Here is an 18,247-nt window from a genome sequence, read left to right as displayed (position 1 = left end):
ATTTCTTCACTGGTAATTGTAAAAATTCATTTTTTCCTTCTTCCTTTATGATGCGCTCACCTCGCAACAGAGGCCTGAATCTGTTCAAGGTTTTCAGTTCATGGATACGAAGTGATTCAAGTGACGACTATTTTTTTGTCTAACAAAACTGTTGAAAGTTTGTTGCTAATTAACTAACTAACTTAAAAACGATTCAAGACCTGAGCAGTCACCTCTTGGGTCTTACGAACGAAAGCAGAATAGAGAGCATTTCCACATACCTTTGACAATTACTGTCTTGCTTGCTGTCACGCCAGTACACAAGTACGACGTTCCTACAGACAAGCTGAGTTGCACGTGCAAGTTTTCAATGACTCTGGATAAAGGACTTCGGACACACACCACAAGGCATTAAATGTTTTGGCACAGTAGAAAATTCATTAAACTTCGAAAGAGGTGTTAATCTTCACAACATAGCTTGGTTCTCACGTTATTGAGTGCCATCTACCAAACGATTTTTGAAAGTGTCCGCTAGTTGACTTGCCGCAACAAACTCGCAGGAAACGCTTGCTTTTTTTCTGTTGTGGGTGGTAGCACTGTCTCTGTTTGCACTTTCAACATGTTTACGCGCGAAAGTAATGAAGTAGTAATGTTTAGATTCGTAGTTTGACAGTAAAAACGTGTGTGTAATCTGTTGTGTACATAATTCTCAGTCTTAAAGTCTAAGTAATGAAGGCATGCGTCGAAGTCTTGCACCTAGTCAAGCAGCTAAGAGACAGCCTCTCAGCGCAGTTCCCGAGATACTTCAAAACCAGAAGAAAATAAGGTTAGATAAATCGAAAGATGAAACGTTTAGTAGCAAACTAGCACTTAAAAAGACATGTATATCGCAAGAAATCACCCTCGTGACCGTGTCTGCACATGAATCTCTAATCCGTAAGCTACTTTCAAAACCTTTTAAAATACCAATCCCGAATTACCAGGGTTCTAGTCTGTCTCGCGCACTTGGAGTCGGTCGACCAAAATGTCGTAGACCACTGCACGATCCTTTGGAGCCGAATGCTTTAGTTCTCTACGCACCCCCGGAACTTTCGGCTCACGAAAAGCTGAAAACTGATCCAGATAAACAACCTGTCCATGTTGTTGTGGATCCTCTTCTCTCAGCTGTATTAAGACCTCATCAAAGGGAAGGAGTAAAATTCATGTATGAATGTGTTACTGGTAAGCGTATAGATAATGCATACGGTTGCATTATGGCAGACGAAATGGGACTTGGTAAAACCTTACAGTGTATTACACTTATGTGGACTCTTCTGCGACAGGGACCTGATTGTAAACCAACAATTGATAAAGCTATCGTTGTAGCGCCAAGCAGCCTGGTAAAAAATTGGTATAATGAAATAAATAAATGGTTGGGTGGCCGTGTTAATGCACTCGCTATTGACAGTGGAGGCAAAGAACAGATAGATAGAGACCTTAATTCATTTATGCAAACATTTTCAAAAAGACCTGTGAATCCCATATTAATCATATCATATGAAACATTCCGTCTGCATGCTAAAGTATTACATCAGAGTGAAGTGGGACTTGTACTTTGCGATGAAGGACACAGATTGAAGAACTGTGAGAATCAAACTTACCAGGCTCTCATGGGTCTGAGAGCCAAACGAAGAGTATTGCTGTCTGGAACACCTATACAAAATGATCTTCTCGAGTACTTCAGCTTGGTTCATTTTGTGAATGAAGGAATTTTGGGGACAGCACAAGAGTTTCGGCGTAAGTTTGAAAATCCAATCCTGCGAGGTCAAGATGCAGATGCAACACCCGAGGAGCGCCAGAAAGGACAGGAACGTTTAGATGAATTAGTTGCAATTGTGAACCGGTGTCTTATCCGGAGAACATCAGCTCTGCTGTCTAAATATTTGCCTGTTAAGATTGAACAGGTGGTGTGTGTCCGTTTAACTGAACTGCAGCATAAGATCTACAGTGATTTTATTAACAGTGATGCAGTAAAGCGCACTGTTGGAGCTGAATCTTCAAACAAGGTAATAGCTGTAAGCATTTATAATATTTAACTTATGGTACACCATTTGTAATGTATTTTTTTCACTTTGTTAATTATAATGTAAATAAGCCAGTAGACCTGTAATGTAAATAATCCAGTAGACCTGTACTGTACCAATGGCCTTGCCGCAGTGGTAACATCGGTTCCCGTCAGATCACCGAAGTTAAGCGCTGTCGGGCTGGGCTAGCACTTACATGGGTGATCACTCGGTCTGCCGAGCACTGTTGGCAAGTGGGGTGCACTCAGCCCTTGTGAGGTAAACTGAGGAGCTACTTGATTGAGAAGTAGCGGCTCCGGTCTCGGAAACTGACATATGACCGGGAGAGCGGTGTGCTGACCCCATGCCCCTCCATATCTGCATCCAATGGTGCCTATGGGCTGAGGATGACACGGCGGCCGGTCCACACCGTTGGGCCTTCATGGTCTGTTTGGGAGGAGTTTTTTTTTTTCTAGACCTGTACTGTAAATATATGTCGGACTGTAACAAAAGGTCATTCATCTTCATAGTATTTTTTGAAACATTTGTTTGGTGTTTCTTTGGCATTTACATAAATCAAAATGTATGTAATGAATTTGTCCAAGCTTTCTTTGGATGTTATAAAGATCAAAATATTTGTAATGGTTTTGTTGAACACTGCTTCAACATGTTAAAAATTCTTTAAAGACTATCTGTGTCTGTGATTGTAATGCAACAGAAAGGTAAAAGTTATCTATAAAAACTATGATAGGCACGAAAAGCAGCAGAAAACTATGTCTGCAAACTTGAACAGCAAGTGACGTTCCACTTTCAAGTACTATGAGATATACTGTGTTCTTAAACATTAAAATGACCACCACTCCAGACACACATGAACATTCATAAAAAGTGCTCATTGTTTCAAAGGAAGTAGGCTATATGGGATGGATGTATGCAAAATGCTCCGTATATTTTTATGTATAAATGTTTAACTTTTGTTGAAATGAGTTTGGTACTCAGTCTGATTTAACCATTTCAGTTAATTTCTTTCTAAGTGCACATTCTTAAGTAAACATGCAAACATCAACAGCACACTGTTGCCCAGGAAATCTTGTTTGAGGAGGTTAAAGGATTGTGGCATGGGGGTGCACTACAGTTCTGACAGTAGACTTACATCTGAACAGAGTGTATGTCCATTGGAGTCAGACCTCGTAATTCACATTCTGTTGACAAAAATCATAGAAGCCAGTTGTGATCACATTTTGATGCAATACAGCCTTTCATATTTTTCAGTTCCATTGATACTGGAAATGTTTATGTGAAATTCTCTGTGGAACATTTGTGCAACACTGAGAAGTCAAATGAAGTCGTGTTACTAGTTGTTGCCATGTATTGCATACAGTGAAATGTATGTAAATTATCTATTTATCAAACATATGTTAATTCCCTATAATGCTAAATCAAATAAACATGCCAAGCTTCTCCATGCAGTAAACACTGCATTACCCTTTTATAGTGAGTATTACTTATGTTGTCTGTGATACTCCAACTGGAGTCAGACCACAAAGCAAAGATTCCAACAGATAGTGTCCTAGAACAACCTTCTTGTCCTTTGTCACTGCTATTGGTAACTGCATAAGTGACCTTTGTTACTACAAACAATACAGGATAGACTCAGGGACAAGACAGGTATTCGTTTGACAGTAACAAGATATATGTATGGAAAAACATCTTTTAGCTTTAGCAGATGTCAACAACCCATCTAGCTTCTAGCACACTGCACATTCAAGCTAGTATAGTGGAACTTCATCGCAAATGGGTAATCCCCCAGGGTTCTCGCACATCTTTTGTGAGTACTTGCATGGCAAGCATGGGGCTCCAAGACATTGCAGTACTTCATCCTTTCCTGTGCTGCAGTATTGCTCTCCGACTATATCTTTTCTCAGTCTTTGTCAGTAAGACAGATTCCCTGTTGAAAACCTAGCTTATTCATAGGTCAGAGAGTATCTTTTTCCACTTTCTTTTTTTCACAACACGTTCTTCAGTTAATTCATGTTAGCTCCCCTAGCCTGGTTTGACCTCCACTTTTTCGAATTTGCGTTTCATACAGTAGTGCAGGCTGTGTGGGGAAGGTCACCCAATACCCAGACTGGTTGCCAGTACATGTGGAGGGATCACTAGGTGCCTGCAGAGTGGTAGCCTCCTGGCTGACTACACAGGGAACACACTGTTGGTGCCAGAGCTGTAACCTCCCTGTTCATTCCGAGGAGTAGGTGCGTGACAGTTTGGGGGCACCAGGACTCCAAGCAGTAACCATTTAGTAAGGGGCTAGATAATATTGAAAATATATTAGGAGAAATCTTTTCACTCAGTGAACTGTGAAGTGGTTCTGCCTCATCATTACCCAGCTCCAGTTTCCCGAATGTGATTTAAAAGTGCTCACCATCTCCTCCTCTCGTCATAAATCTTCTGTTCCTGGTCCTCTTCCTACTGGAGTCTTCTCTCGTTGAAATCTGATTTCACTGTATCCGTCCAGCATTTCCCAGGTTTTACAGATGGTCTTTTTCCTTTGATATTTCAAAATATTTCTGGCTGGTCTTTTCTCATCCATTCTCATAACATGCGCATACCATTTCAGTCTTCATTTTTTCATTACACTGGTATTGGAAACTTCGATGCTGGTTACATTCCTGTTCACCCCATTTTTAGTGTTCCAAACCACAGTCAGTGAAAGTGGAACCCTTATAGGATAATTTTGTTGTCTGTATGTCTGTCTGTGTTACTGACTGTTAAAAATCAATTTTATTAGGAATGGTTAGACACATCAAGTCATGTGACAGTGTAAAAAAATTAAGCGTGTAAGTCAACACAGTCAACAGATATGGCCATTTGTATCACATATTTTGATACTCGCACTCTCACTCACCAAAACTTGTAGGATACATCCTGTTGTTCTAGAATCATGAAATTTAGTAAGGATTAAGATTTCACAGTACAACAAAAGTAAAAAATTCGAAAATGGTTAATTTTTAATTATATCACAGAAAAAAATTCTCATTTGTTGTCTGTCTGTCCATTTGTCTGTTAAGATCGATTTTTCTCAAGCATGAGTAGACTTATTAAGTTAAAATTTGTCACATACTAAAGTCTGGTCCCCTGCCTGTATATTAAATGTTAACATGTAAGTCAATGCAACCAAAACTTATGGCCATTTACGCCACACATTTCGATCCTTGCAAGCACAGTCATCAAAATCGATATGGTACTTCCCATTGGTCTAGAATCATGAAATTTGGCAAGAACCAAGGCTTGACTGTGCAAATAAAGGGAAAAATCTGAAACTGTTAATTTTTAATAATATCACACAAAAAAATATTATTGTGTCATTTGTGAGGCAATCTATCTTCAGACCCAACTTCAGGTCTTAATAACTTTGGAACTATTCCACATAGTCCAGTTAAATTTTTACAACCCAGTAACATCCCTTTAGAGAACAGACTCCATGAATCAAAACACCAACAACATATTTCTGAGGGGAAAATAAAAAATTCCAAAGTGTTATTTAAAAAATGTAATACGTTAAAAGGTACATATTGTAGGTGCCCTCTATGCCAAATATAATTTACTCAAAAAGGGTATAAATTTTTTTGTGGTAGGCATAATGTGGCCTAAACACACACAGAACTCATGTCCATATCAATCACAAAAACTGAGTTACCTGCACACTTCAAAATGGAAATTGAAACATCTTCGGATGTCTTGGACTCCCTGGGACCGATATCTTGCGATATCAGTGCTGATAATGGGCAAAAATCGTAGAGATTCTTGATTCCCATATTGGATGAACAGTCTACATACATAATTAAGTCTGTACGGAACCATCAGTGTGCGAGTCCTACTCCCATCTGGCCAATTTTTTTACTTTGTCCTTTCTAGTGATTTGGTTCATAGTTCTTATGAATCTCATTTCTGTCATTTGGATTCTGCTGTAGTAGATTATATGTCCCTAAACTGTAAGCAAGAAGTGGCACAAATACGTATGGTGCATGGTTGTTTTTCCTTTTTTCTGGTATTTTGCATGCCCCTGGAAGGTTTGAGACTTGACTGTAAATGTTGGATGCTTTCTGTTTTCTCTGAATATTTCCAGGTTGATACTGTTGTTTTATGAAGTTGTGCTTTTGAGGTGTTTGAAAAGGGAAACTGATTCTGATTTTGTCCTTTCCAAATATTAAATTCAAGCTTTGCCCTTTCCTATTGATGGTCACATGTATGGTCTTGGTGATGCTATCTTCAGTCCAAAATTTTTAAACATACTGCTTCAGCCCACCAGCTTTTTCTGCACCTCAGCTTCTTTTTATCCACCCAGCAAAGTAGGACATTGGATTCATTGATCATTTCTATAGATTTTTATAAGCTTGTCCATCACTATTATGAAAAAGAGTGGCAATAGGGCACCTCCTTAACAGACACTTCTCTTTCTCTCGGACAGATTTTGATCCTCCAGTGCCTATCTGGACACAGCTGTAGCAATTTTAGTATAATGTTCTTACTTTTCCAATTAAATATTTGAGCACTTCAAGGTCTTCCCAGCTATCTCAGCTTGAGCATCGTATAGGGTCTAATTTTTCACTGGAACTTAACACTGCAGATGGATGAGGAATTATACAAAAACTTGGAGAAGTGAGGGGTCTACCTTCATACATTGTGTGATACACGACGGAAACAAAGTGGACACTGGAACTTCCATTCTTGATTTTGAGGATGATTTGGTACTTCAGGGAGGATGTAATGGAAACTGTAAACATTTATTTTTTTTAAAAAAAAGAAACATTACACCCATATTTAGTAATGTACAAATCTAAAATTTTGCATGTGTAAAGCAAAAGAGCTGTGTTTTAATGGAAAAATAAAATATGCAGGATTAATATTTTACCAGATATTTCAATTTTTAATTTTTTTATTGCCGTAATCTAATCATAATTCTAATCATGCAGTTAATCTGAAAATTTTATTGTAGTGTCCTGATAAGGTTACAAGACCATTGAACTACAGTTATTAATTTATGGTGCAAATTGTATCTTTAATAAAGTTTTTATTTTGCACATCCATTTTTTTCCCTACATATAATCATCTAAAAATCAGAATGTAATTGCAGGATCTCGTATTTTATAGTTTCAGGGAGACAGCAACAAGTTGCGAACAGTTCCTGAAAATTTCATAGCATTAGCGCATATACTTTTTGAGAAAAGGCTTCTCATAACGTAAAAAAAATGTAAAACATATAAAATGAGGTTCAAAGATTTTCTTCATACTTGTACATGTAATAGGCTTATCTCAATTTTAAAATCTTTCATACTGATATTCCTCATCCACCAGGTTTCTCTTCTCTCCTCTAACTGTTTACCTTCACTGAAATACGTTACAAGAATTAAATGTAACCTGAGTGTAGTTCATTGTTCATCTGTAGTTTAGTTATTGTCACCAGTTTAATCCTCTGTTGTGCTACAAATATAAAAATGGGTAGATTCTGCCCAGTCTCTTAACAATGACTGCACAGTCCAACCCAGCTAAGAGAAAGTTGACACTAAACAGACTGTTTCGATTGTAATCATTACCCGTTCCTGGGCTGTCTGCATGTGTGCATGTTACTCATACTTGTTAAAAGTTCCCAATATTGAACTATTCATTACGTTAAAAGTTCCTGCACTCTTACATCACTGTTCCAAAAACTATAGGATCCATAAAAAGGACGATGCAGATGAACCATTCTGTATGCATATACAGTTTTCTGCTCTTCTATACAGTGCTGCTGAGAGAGTTATTTAAGATTTGACCAACAGGTTACAGTATTACTGTTCCTCTAAGCATTCTGTATTGGACTGAAATACGTCCCAACTCCTGTGCTTGTTAGAATGTGATTCTTTACTTGTTTGCTTTATCGAATGGGTAAAATGTATCCTTTCCAAAATCTTGTTAAACCTTAATAATGATTCTTGGTTCCATTTTATTATAAACAGCTGTTGTGTCCTGCATGAAAGAAATTGGACCTACTTAAAATTATGGCTGGTTCTTCTCATGACACCTAATTTTCTTGACTGTTTTCATAATTTGTTTCTTAAGTCTTCTGCAAGAGTATAACTGTAAGCTTTTTGTTGCTTGCCAGTTAAAATAACAGTAATTTTTTACATCTTTTACCACATAATGGAAGTGTTCACCTTAGTGCTGAGTCATTAGTGAGAATGTGTGTTAGTGAAATTAAGCTTTTAAATGCATCAGAGGCTGTAAATACACAGTTATAATCTTTATTTGTAGCTTACCTTTCTTATTTCTGATGCTCACACTGTTTCCCATGCAGCCTCAGTTTTAGTTTCAGCATTCTTAATTTTCTTGTCCACTGCAACACGTGCATTGTACTTAAGTTCTAGATACAGTTGAATCCAATATTTAAATGTTATCTGTTTGCTGTTTCAGGCAAGTTTTCATGCCAATTGCTGTGAGAGTCCCACTGACCTCCTTATGCCATTGCTCTATCAGTGTTTTGGTGCTGATTACAAACACAACTAATACAATATTTTAGTGAAATTTATTAGTGTTTAATGTCTATATGTATGAACCATTTGCATTCATTTATGTTAATTAGACAGCACCACAGATTGAAAAGAGAAATACGAGAAAACTGCTGATTCTCCTACAAATTCATAGCTACCTAGATAGTTGACTTTTATGCTTACTGTGTACTCTGTTCATGGAGAGGCAGTCTACAAAAATAAAGCATGAGAAAGCTTATAAAAGTAAGGTTAAATGTGCAGTATTGGGAGGAGAAGAGGGGTTGGGGCGTCTGTCATTTAAATCTGTAAACATTTAAATGTGATCAGTTTGTGACTTTGAAACAACAACAAAAACCACAGTTCCACTGTTTAAAACATAGTTACAGTTCATTACATTTCAGTGAAAAATCCAGTGGAGAGTTTGTGTAGGCGAGGATAGATCACTCCTCACGAAATAGGAATGGCGCTGAGCTGTGCGTAGGTTCTAAGAAAGGACAATGAACTGGAAGGGGAGGGGGGGGGGGGGGAGTATAGTGTTAACACTGAAGAAAATCCAGCAGTTCATGATTGTTTCTGTGTCTCATTTCTATTAGATGAATTGTTTTCTCTCCTCATATACATAGTTATATTTGATTTGATCATTTTGCGTAATTATTGCAGATGGTCATTTTCTTAATTTTAATGAGTTTTTGATTATGATTGTGTAAGATTCCTTGAATCTGTGTGTGTTGTTCAATTATCATATATTAACTGTCACCTGTAAAACAATGCGTATTTTGGGCATTCTTTCTGTTACAAAGGTGAGTCTGTCAGCACTATCTTCGATAACATCACTGAAGAAGTTATGCAATCATCCTGACTTGGTGCTTGACAAAATACAGTCTCAAAGTGAAGGTTTTGAAAAAGCACTTGAGCATATGCCAGCAAAGTATGACGGACGGACTGTAATGCCAGAGTTGTCTGGCAAGCTGATGCTTCTGGATTGTCTTTTAGCTGTTGTGAAGACAACAACTAATGACAAAGTGGTTCTGGTATCCAACTACACACAGACATTAGATGTGTTCGAGAAGCTATGCCGGCTCCGCAATTATCCGTATGTTCGTCTTGATGGGACCATGACAATCAAGAAACGAGCAAAGGTGAGTAAACAGATTTTATTTATGTTCTTATACATATACTTCCATATACAGGGTGTCCCACCACCAATATCTCTGGAACCACAATAGATATTGACAAACGGCTTATGGCAGAGGCTCACGAAAGTAAATACTCTGAGACATTCTAAACCACATGTAAATATTTCTTTCAACACTTTTTTTTTTGGGCACCCCATATTATCCCATACACAATCAATAACATGTGTAATAACAATAATAATAATAATGGCACTGGTTGCATTGCAATACCTCAATTACATCTCGAGAAATTGGAATGTGAAATTGACGCATGAAATGAATGAAATGCACTGCTATTGCACTTCCTACGATCCAAGCGTGACCCACATGTTGCTTGTAATTGCGATGTGGTTGACGCACATATTCTTACTTTCATGTTATCACGAGGGTCGAAAGTAATAATAGGGATTCCTGCCACAAACATTGATATGTACATAATGGTGTCCCTCATGCATGTTGTATTTATCTATGTACAGACCATCAGTTCTAGACATTTGACATGGTATGGAAATGGTTGATATGATATCACTGTATGGAGAATGTCACCAAAATGGCACATGTGCCAGCCCGGTGCTACCCTAATAGACATAATCTGACGCGCCCTGCCTTCATGAATACTGTTAAAGGTCTTCGCATCACAGGGCAGTTGTCTCCACAAACCCGGATCCAAACCAGAGGTGTAACACATGAAGCAGCAGAGGTGGCTGTTGTGTTGGTCGCTGCAATAAACCCTCATGCAAGTATTTGTGATACAGAGATACAGATGGGAATGGTTCGAACAAGTATGATGCATATTGTGTGCAGGCATAGATACCACTCATATCACATGGCGCTACATTAAGGTCTCCATGGCAACGGCGTTCAGTCGTCTGGAATATTGTCAATGAGTTCTGCAGTAAGGCCATGACTTTATGCGTAGGGTACTGTTTAATGTTGAGGCCACATTTACAAACAATGGGAACATCAACTTACACAATATGCACTAATGGCGACCAGAAAACCCACACTGGATTCACCAGGTTGAACATCATTGTCAGTGGAGTGTCATCACATCATTGGCCCACATTTCATTGATGGCACTCTTTAACAGAAGACAGTATGAGCTGTTCCCCAGATGTACCTTATCTGGACTGATGAAAGACCTACCCCTTCATTTGCATCAAACAGTGTTGTATCAACACCGTGAGTCCCCTGCATATAATACCTTGATGGCACAACAGGTGCTAAACCAACAATTCCCTCATCGATGGATTGGACAAAGCAGTCCCATTCAGGTAGTTCCAACACAGTTGCCAGACCTCACCCTCATGGACTATTTCTCTGGGAACATGTGAAAGATGTAGTGTATCAGCAGGTCCCAACAACAATGGCCAACATGAAAGCCTGCATTTCTGCTGCATGCGCTGCAATGACACCACAAATACTGACAGCTGTAAGTGGATCCATGATGGAGAGTGCACTGCGATTTTACCAAGCAAATGGTGATCTCTTCGAGCATACGTTGTAGCGTTTAGGCTACGAGACGTGATTGCACACCAGCGTACATTTTGTCTGTTACAGAGGAGATGTATGTTTGTTTTGTTGGTACTACTGTACATTTATGTATGCATTGCCCCAGCTGCAATGGTCCAGTTGTGTCACAGTCATTAAAGAGTTCAGTGTCATTTCCTGTACGTGGCATGTACCGTTTTGTCATTGATGTACAACTACGTACAAGTAGCATGTATCCCTCTATGGGACCCTTTGATAGCCATTGACTTTTTTTACACTGGCCAGTGGTTATCGGTATTTCGCTACTGTTATGCCCTTTGTAATACTGTCAAAAAGTCCTACTCCAAATCCCATGCCACTTTCCTTGATGTTGACCTCCATCTGTCCAATGGCCAGCTTCACACGTCCGTCCACATCAAACCCACCAATAAGCATCAGTACCTCCATTATGACAGCTGCCACCCATTCCACATCAAACGGTCCCTTCCCTACAGCCTAGGCTTTCGTGGCAAACGAATCTGCTCCAGTCCGGAATCCCTGAACCATTACACCAACAACCTGACAACAGCTTTCGCATCCTGCAACTACCCTCCCGACCTGGTACAGAAGCAAATAACCAGAGCCACTTCCTCATCCTCTCAAACCCAGAACCTCCCACAGAAGAACCACAAAAGTGCCCCACTTGTGACAGGATACTTTCCGGGACTGGATCAGACTCTGAATGTGGCTCTCCAGCAGGGATACAACTTCCTCAAATCCTGCCCTGAAATGAGATCCATCCTTCATGAAATCCTCCCCACTCCACCAAGAGTGTCTTTCCGCCGGCCACCTAACCTTCGTAACCTCTTAGTTCACCCTTATGAAATCCCCAAACCACCTTCCCTACCCTCTGGCTCCTACCCTTGTAACCGCCCCCGGTGTTAAACCTGTCCCATGAACCCTCCCACCACCATCTACTCCAGTCCTGTAACCCGGAAGGCGTACACGATCAAAGGCAGAGCCACGTGTGAAAGCACCCACGTGATTTACCAACTGGCCTGCCTACACTATGACGCATTCTATGTGGGAATGACCAGCAACAAACTGTCCATTCGCATGAATGGACACAGGCAGACAGTGTTTGTTGGTAATGAGAATCACCCTGTGGCTAAACATGCCTTGGTGCACGGCCAGCACATCTTGGCACAGTGTTACACCGTCCGGGTTATCTGGATACTTCCCACTAACACCAACCTATCCGAACTCCGGAGATGGGAACTTGCTCTTCAATATATCCTCTCTTCCCGTTATCCACCAGGCCTCAATCTCCGCTAATTTCAAGTTGCCGCCACTCATACCTCACCTGTCATTCAACAACATCTTTGCCTCTGCACTTCCGCCTCGACTGACATCTCTGCCCAAACTCTTTGCCTCTGTATATGTCTGCTTGTGTCTGTATACGTGTGGATGGATATATATATATATATATATATGTGTGTGTGTGTGTGTGTGTGTGTGTGTGTGTGTGTGTGTGTGTGCACGCGCGCCTGTATACCCGTCCTTTTTTTCCCCTAAGGTAAGTCTTTCCGTTCCCGGGATTGGAATGACTCCTTACCCTCTCCCTTAAAACCCACATCCTTCCGTCTTTCCCTCTCCTTCCCTCTTTCTTGACGAAGCAACCGTTGGTTGCAAAAGCTAGAATTTTGTGTGTATGTTTGTGTTTGTTTGTGTGTCTATCGACGTGCCACCGCTTTCGTTTGGTAAGTCACATCATCTTTGTTTTTAAATATATTTTTCCCACGTGGAATGTTTCCCTCTATTATGAACAAAGTTATCCTCTTTGATAAAGAGCTTATTAGATGTACTGACTGGAAATGATAATGAAGACGAAAACTTCAGCAATTTCTTGGAAGGAAAAGACATTTACGTCATCCTATAACAAATGGAGAGTGGTTGCAAATGTATTCAGTTTTGAAATAAAAAAATTATAAGCCAACAATGAAGTTGATGGGAGTTACATGTTACACTTGACACTGAAAAAAGCTTTCATGGTTGAACAGCAAACACATGCAGTACTACCACAGCACTGTGGTAACAATTTACCCACTAGACTAAAGACAACAAAAGAGTTACATATGTAGATAAGGGCCAAGTAATAAGCACATCAGATACAGTTATTGAAATGTATTTCTCAAAAATTTTTAAACATAAAACTTTCTACAGCTGCTTTAACAAATACTTTGCTATCTTTTATATATTTAGCAGCTGTCTTATTTCATCTCTTTCTATTGACTCTACATTAATTAGAAGACTATTGCGCCCTTCGAATGCTGTGTGATTATGTAACAAATAATAATGTATTTACTGATTCAGGTGGTAGAGAAATTTAATGACCCGCTGAGTCCTGACTTCATATTTATGCTTAGTTCAAAAGCTGGAGGATGTGGGTTGAACTTAATTGGTGCAAATCGCTTGGTAATGTTTGACCCAGATTGGAATCCTGCAAATGACGACCAAGCTATGGCTCGTGTTTGGCGTGATGGGCAACGAAAGCAATGTTTTATATATAGGTATGTGCTACCTAGATAAGTATAAGAATTATAAATATGTCAAAAATCATATAAAATGTACTTTTTTTGTAAGTAATGAGAACTGTCATTGTGTACAAAGAAACTTATATAATTTATTTATTTCTGGATGTTTACCACTTACAAAATATTCACCACTTACAAAATATGAGACTGAAGATAACAAACTGGAGAAATGAAACATGAGCATCAGAAAATTAATACTCTATAACCATTAATGACACTAATTACATTTTGATGAGATCTCTCTTAAGCCGAAAGATGAACTGACGGTACATTAAATACAACTGAGTTGATAGCTTCTTTGCCTTATGAATTCATTAACCCAAGCAATAGCAGTGGGGGTACATTATGCCCACCTTTTGTAAATATTGTAATCTAGTCATAAACTAAAAATTTTGAAAAATATTTCTTTAATGAATTCTTCTACCAGATTCTATCATTGTTTTACGGTTTACAATTAAAATTAATCCAAAGATTGATGTAATTGAGATAGTGCAATGAACGTCTTATTCAATAAATAATAGCACTGAAAGATATTTCCAGGTTCTGAATCTTACTTGCACATCAGTATCTCTTGAAAATGCACGTTGTTAATAACAGTCAGTTACAATTAACAGTTTTTTATGTGCTCCTATTGGTGGTATACATTATTGAAAATGTTTTGGTATTGCTAGGGTTAATGTTTATCAACATTAATTACTGTGTGCCTATATTGTGGTTAATAATAAGACAGTTTCGTTCTGACAACAATCAGTATTCGTGGTATGCAGCAGAGCAGTAATGTTATCTGGTTATTTGCCGCTGCCTCCAAGTAGTTGTCAGGGGCAAGCACCTTGCGAAAATAAGCAACTCTTGGCTGGGTCTAGGTCTAGCAAATAACATTACAAGATTGAGAACTGGTCAGTCCTGTCTCAAAACATTTTCTAGCAACAAAAGTCTTTAGAAGTAGGAACAGGTGGACATTGGAGGATGCAGCAGGATAAATGTTTCAACATTTCACACCTCAAATTCCTCTGTTTTCCTCCTCCAGAAGCATCAGTGAGGGCAGGTGCATTCTTGTGATGAAAAAATTTCAATTCTAGGATCCCTTTTAATGTACTGTTTCATCTAGTTGTCCCAGGAGACTGATGTAGTGTTCACCAGTTATTTTGATCAATAAGACGACTTCCTTTTGTGCCTCGGAAAACACTGACCAGATCCTTTCCAGCCCATGAATGCAACTTCCCCACGTCTTACCCACAATAACAGATTTATGCACAGTCCAAACATACACTATGTGATAAAAAGTATCTGGATCCCCAAAATCATACTGTTTTCATATTAGGTGCATTGTGCTGCCATCTACTGCCAGGTACTCATATCAGTAACCCCTCTAGTCATTAGACATCGTGAGAGAGCAGAATGGGGCACTTCGCAGAACTCACAGACTTTGAATGTGGTCAGGTGATTGGGTGTCATGTGTGTCATACGTCTGTATGCGAGATTTCCACACTCCTAAACATGCCTAGGTCCACTGTTTCCAATGTGATAGTGAAGTGGAAATGTAAAGGGACATGTACAGCACAAGTGTACAAGTCGACCTCGTCTGTTGACTGACAGAGACCGCTGACAGTTGAATAGGCAGATATCTATACAGACCATCACACAGGAATTCCAAACTGCATCAGGATCCACTGCAAGTACTATGACAGTTCGGTGGAAGGTGAGAAAACTTTGATTTCATAGTCAAGTGGCTGCTCGTAAGCCTCACATCATGCCAGTAAATGCCAAACGATGTCTCACTTGGTGTAAGGAGCGTAAACATTGGACAATTGAACTGTGGAAAAACATTGTGTGGAGTGACGAATCACAGTACACAATGTGGCAATCCAATGGCAGGGTGTGGGTATGGCGAATGCCTGGTGAATGTCATCTACCAGTGTGTGTAGTGCCAACAGTAAAATTTGGAGGTGGTGGTGTTATGGTGCGGTCATGTTTTTCATGTAGGGGGCTTGCACCCCTTGGTTTTTTTTGTGTGGCACTATCACAGCACAGGCCTACATTGATGTTTTAAGCACATTCTTGCTTCCCACTGTTCAAGAGCAATTCGGGGATGGCAATTGCATCTTTCAACATGATCGAGCGCCTGTTGATAATGCACGGCCTGTGGTGGAGTCGTTATATGACAATAACATCCCTGTAATGGACAGGCCTGCACAGAGTCCTGACCTGAATCCTGTAGAACACCTTTGGGATGTTTTGGAATGCTGACTTCATGCCAGGCCTTACCGACCGATATCGGTAGCTCTACGCAGTGCAGCACTCCGTGAAGAATGGGCTGCCATTCCCCAAGAAACCTTCCAGCATCTGATTGAATGTATGTCTGCAAGGGTGGAAGCTGCCATCAAGGCTGAGGGTGGGCAAACCCCAGCATTACGAATGGAGGGTGCCATGAACTTGTAGATCATTTTCAGCCAGATGTCTGGATATTTTTGATCACATAGTGTTGCTGAGATACGTGTTTTTCATCTGCTTTTGGTTGGCACAAAGCTCTCTCAAAATTAAACTATTACAGATTGACCCATTCTTCATCTAACGTATGCTTTCTTCAAATAAGACATCACTAAAAAACACAAAATGTTATTGGACACATTCTAGATATCTTCATCTAAGGTTGCACTTTTGGGATGTTCTTCATGCGGATTTTCAGAATGAAAAATATGACCACATTTGAATTCAGTTCCTTTTTCATAACAGTTGGAAATGAAAGGGCAGACTCCTTATACGCCTTCACAAGCCTTAGATGAACTTCCATAATGGGTAAGCCATCTAAAACAAATCATTTTGATAAAAGCATAGTACTCCAAATTATTCAGCTGAAAGAAACACAACATGGTTACTTTTAAAAAACCACATAAAGAAAACTATAATAAAAAGCAATACTTCACCCATGTTAACACTGCCTCTGTGCTAGGGTAAGAACTCTTCACTTTGCCTATAGGACTTAAGTTCTCTGCCACTGTTCGTGGTGAAGGGAGTAAGTTTGCAACAAGTACTTTTAATAACTATCCCATATTTAGTCTTCGGAATCAAGATGGTGAAATGAACTACCAGTTCTGTCTGGTAGTGACAATCTCCTGCATATTGTATTGTTGCTCCCCTTTCAATGAAATTAAGTCATTTGTAACTCATATACTTATACAAAATGTTGTTCCCTTCGGTTTAACTATCCAGAGAGATTTACTTTCACCTTGGAAATTTTAGAGGCCAAGAATAATTTCCCACATGCAAGAACACCGAAGGTACCATAATCCACATCAAATAAGTTATTGGAAAGTCCGTGGTGGAATATAAATAATCTAAGGAGTAACAGTAACAAGTCAACAAATTGTTGATGTGTTGAGTCACTGTCAGGCTCATAAACAAGATGAGGAATCTTGTTAGTTTTCTCCTTCAGAGCCACAGCATACAAATACACACACATACACCTGCATGGCTACATTGATGCAGCTGACTACATTGATCCAGAACTGCAGCTCAGCGGATGTGCAGGGTTTGTGTCAGGTTAAGTGGGTGAGGGGAGAAAGGAGGTGGATGCAGGGTGTGAGAGCTAGAGAAGTGTGGCTGATGGTTGGGAAAGAGAGGCAGTAGGCACCTGAAATAAGAATGTGGCTTCTTATCCCTCTAAAGAGCGGAAGTTGTCTGTGAAGCTCGCTGTGGATTGCGAGCAGAGGGGACATAAAATGTTGGGAGATGCAGACTATTCATATGAGAGTGTGAACGCAGAATGAATTAAATTAGGGTCATAAGATGAGAGGAGGTGGGTGTGGGGCAGGGGCTAACAGAGATCAAGGCCAGGAGGATTACAATATCAAAGTAAATGTTGCAAAGACAACTCCCATCCATGTAACACAGACATGCTTGCTTTGGGACTGAACAGTCCAGATGACAGGTTGTGAAACAGACTTTGAAATCAAGCATGTTATGTTCAGCACTGTGCTTCACCACTAGGTAATCAACTTAGTTCTTGATTTCAGTTGGGCAGTGGCTGTTCATTCTGTTAGACAACTGGTTAGTGATATGCTCACATAAAAAAAATTACATCATATCATGACTGCTGTCACATGTGTCCCTACCTTTGAAGTGATAGGATAGATTGGAGTCAGTTGTATGTATGTATGTATTTATTTATTGGACAGGTCTTGTGCTTGGGTGTTCTGCAGAGGTATGGGTTTGGGAATAAATGTAACATAAGGGTGGAACAGTATATTATTTAGTCTGGGTGAGTTGCAGTATACTGTATTTGCAGGGTTGTGGGTAGGATGTTACACATTTCCTGGCACAACACGTAGGCAAAGCCCCAGCAAAGGATATGGTTAAGTTGTTCCTGTTAGAGATGATATTCGGTGGTGAGGGGATGCTGCTTCACAGTTTCCTACTAGGGTGGTCACAGAATTATGGTCGTATTTAGGTAAAGCCAGTCT

General features: G+C 39.6%; 1 protein-coding gene across 1 annotated transcript in view; it reads left to right on the top strand.

Moving 5' to 3' along the window:
* The first annotated feature begins 578 nt into the window (after nucleotides 1-578).
* The window catches only part of LOC126412677 (DNA repair and recombination protein RAD54-like), a 31,403-nt gene continuing 13,734 nt past the window's right edge, over nucleotides 579-18,247 (top strand). The window contains exons 1-3 of the mRNA XM_050082381.1: nucleotides 579-2,024; nucleotides 9,349-9,687; nucleotides 13,567-13,763. Coding sequence (XP_049938338.1) covers nucleotides 717-2,024; nucleotides 9,349-9,687; nucleotides 13,567-13,763 — 1,844 coding nt within the window. The 5' untranslated portion in view covers nucleotides 579-716. The remainder of the gene's footprint in view (nucleotides 2,025-9,348; nucleotides 9,688-13,566; nucleotides 13,764-18,247) is intronic.

This window comes from Schistocerca serialis, chromosome 7, assembly GCF_023864345.2.
Source record: "Schistocerca serialis cubense isolate TAMUIC-IGC-003099 chromosome 7, iqSchSeri2.2, whole genome shotgun sequence".
NCBI lineage: Eukaryota > Metazoa > Arthropoda > Insecta > Orthoptera > Acrididae > Schistocerca > Schistocerca serialis.
This window is presented reverse-complemented; position numbering and strand designations above follow the sequence as displayed.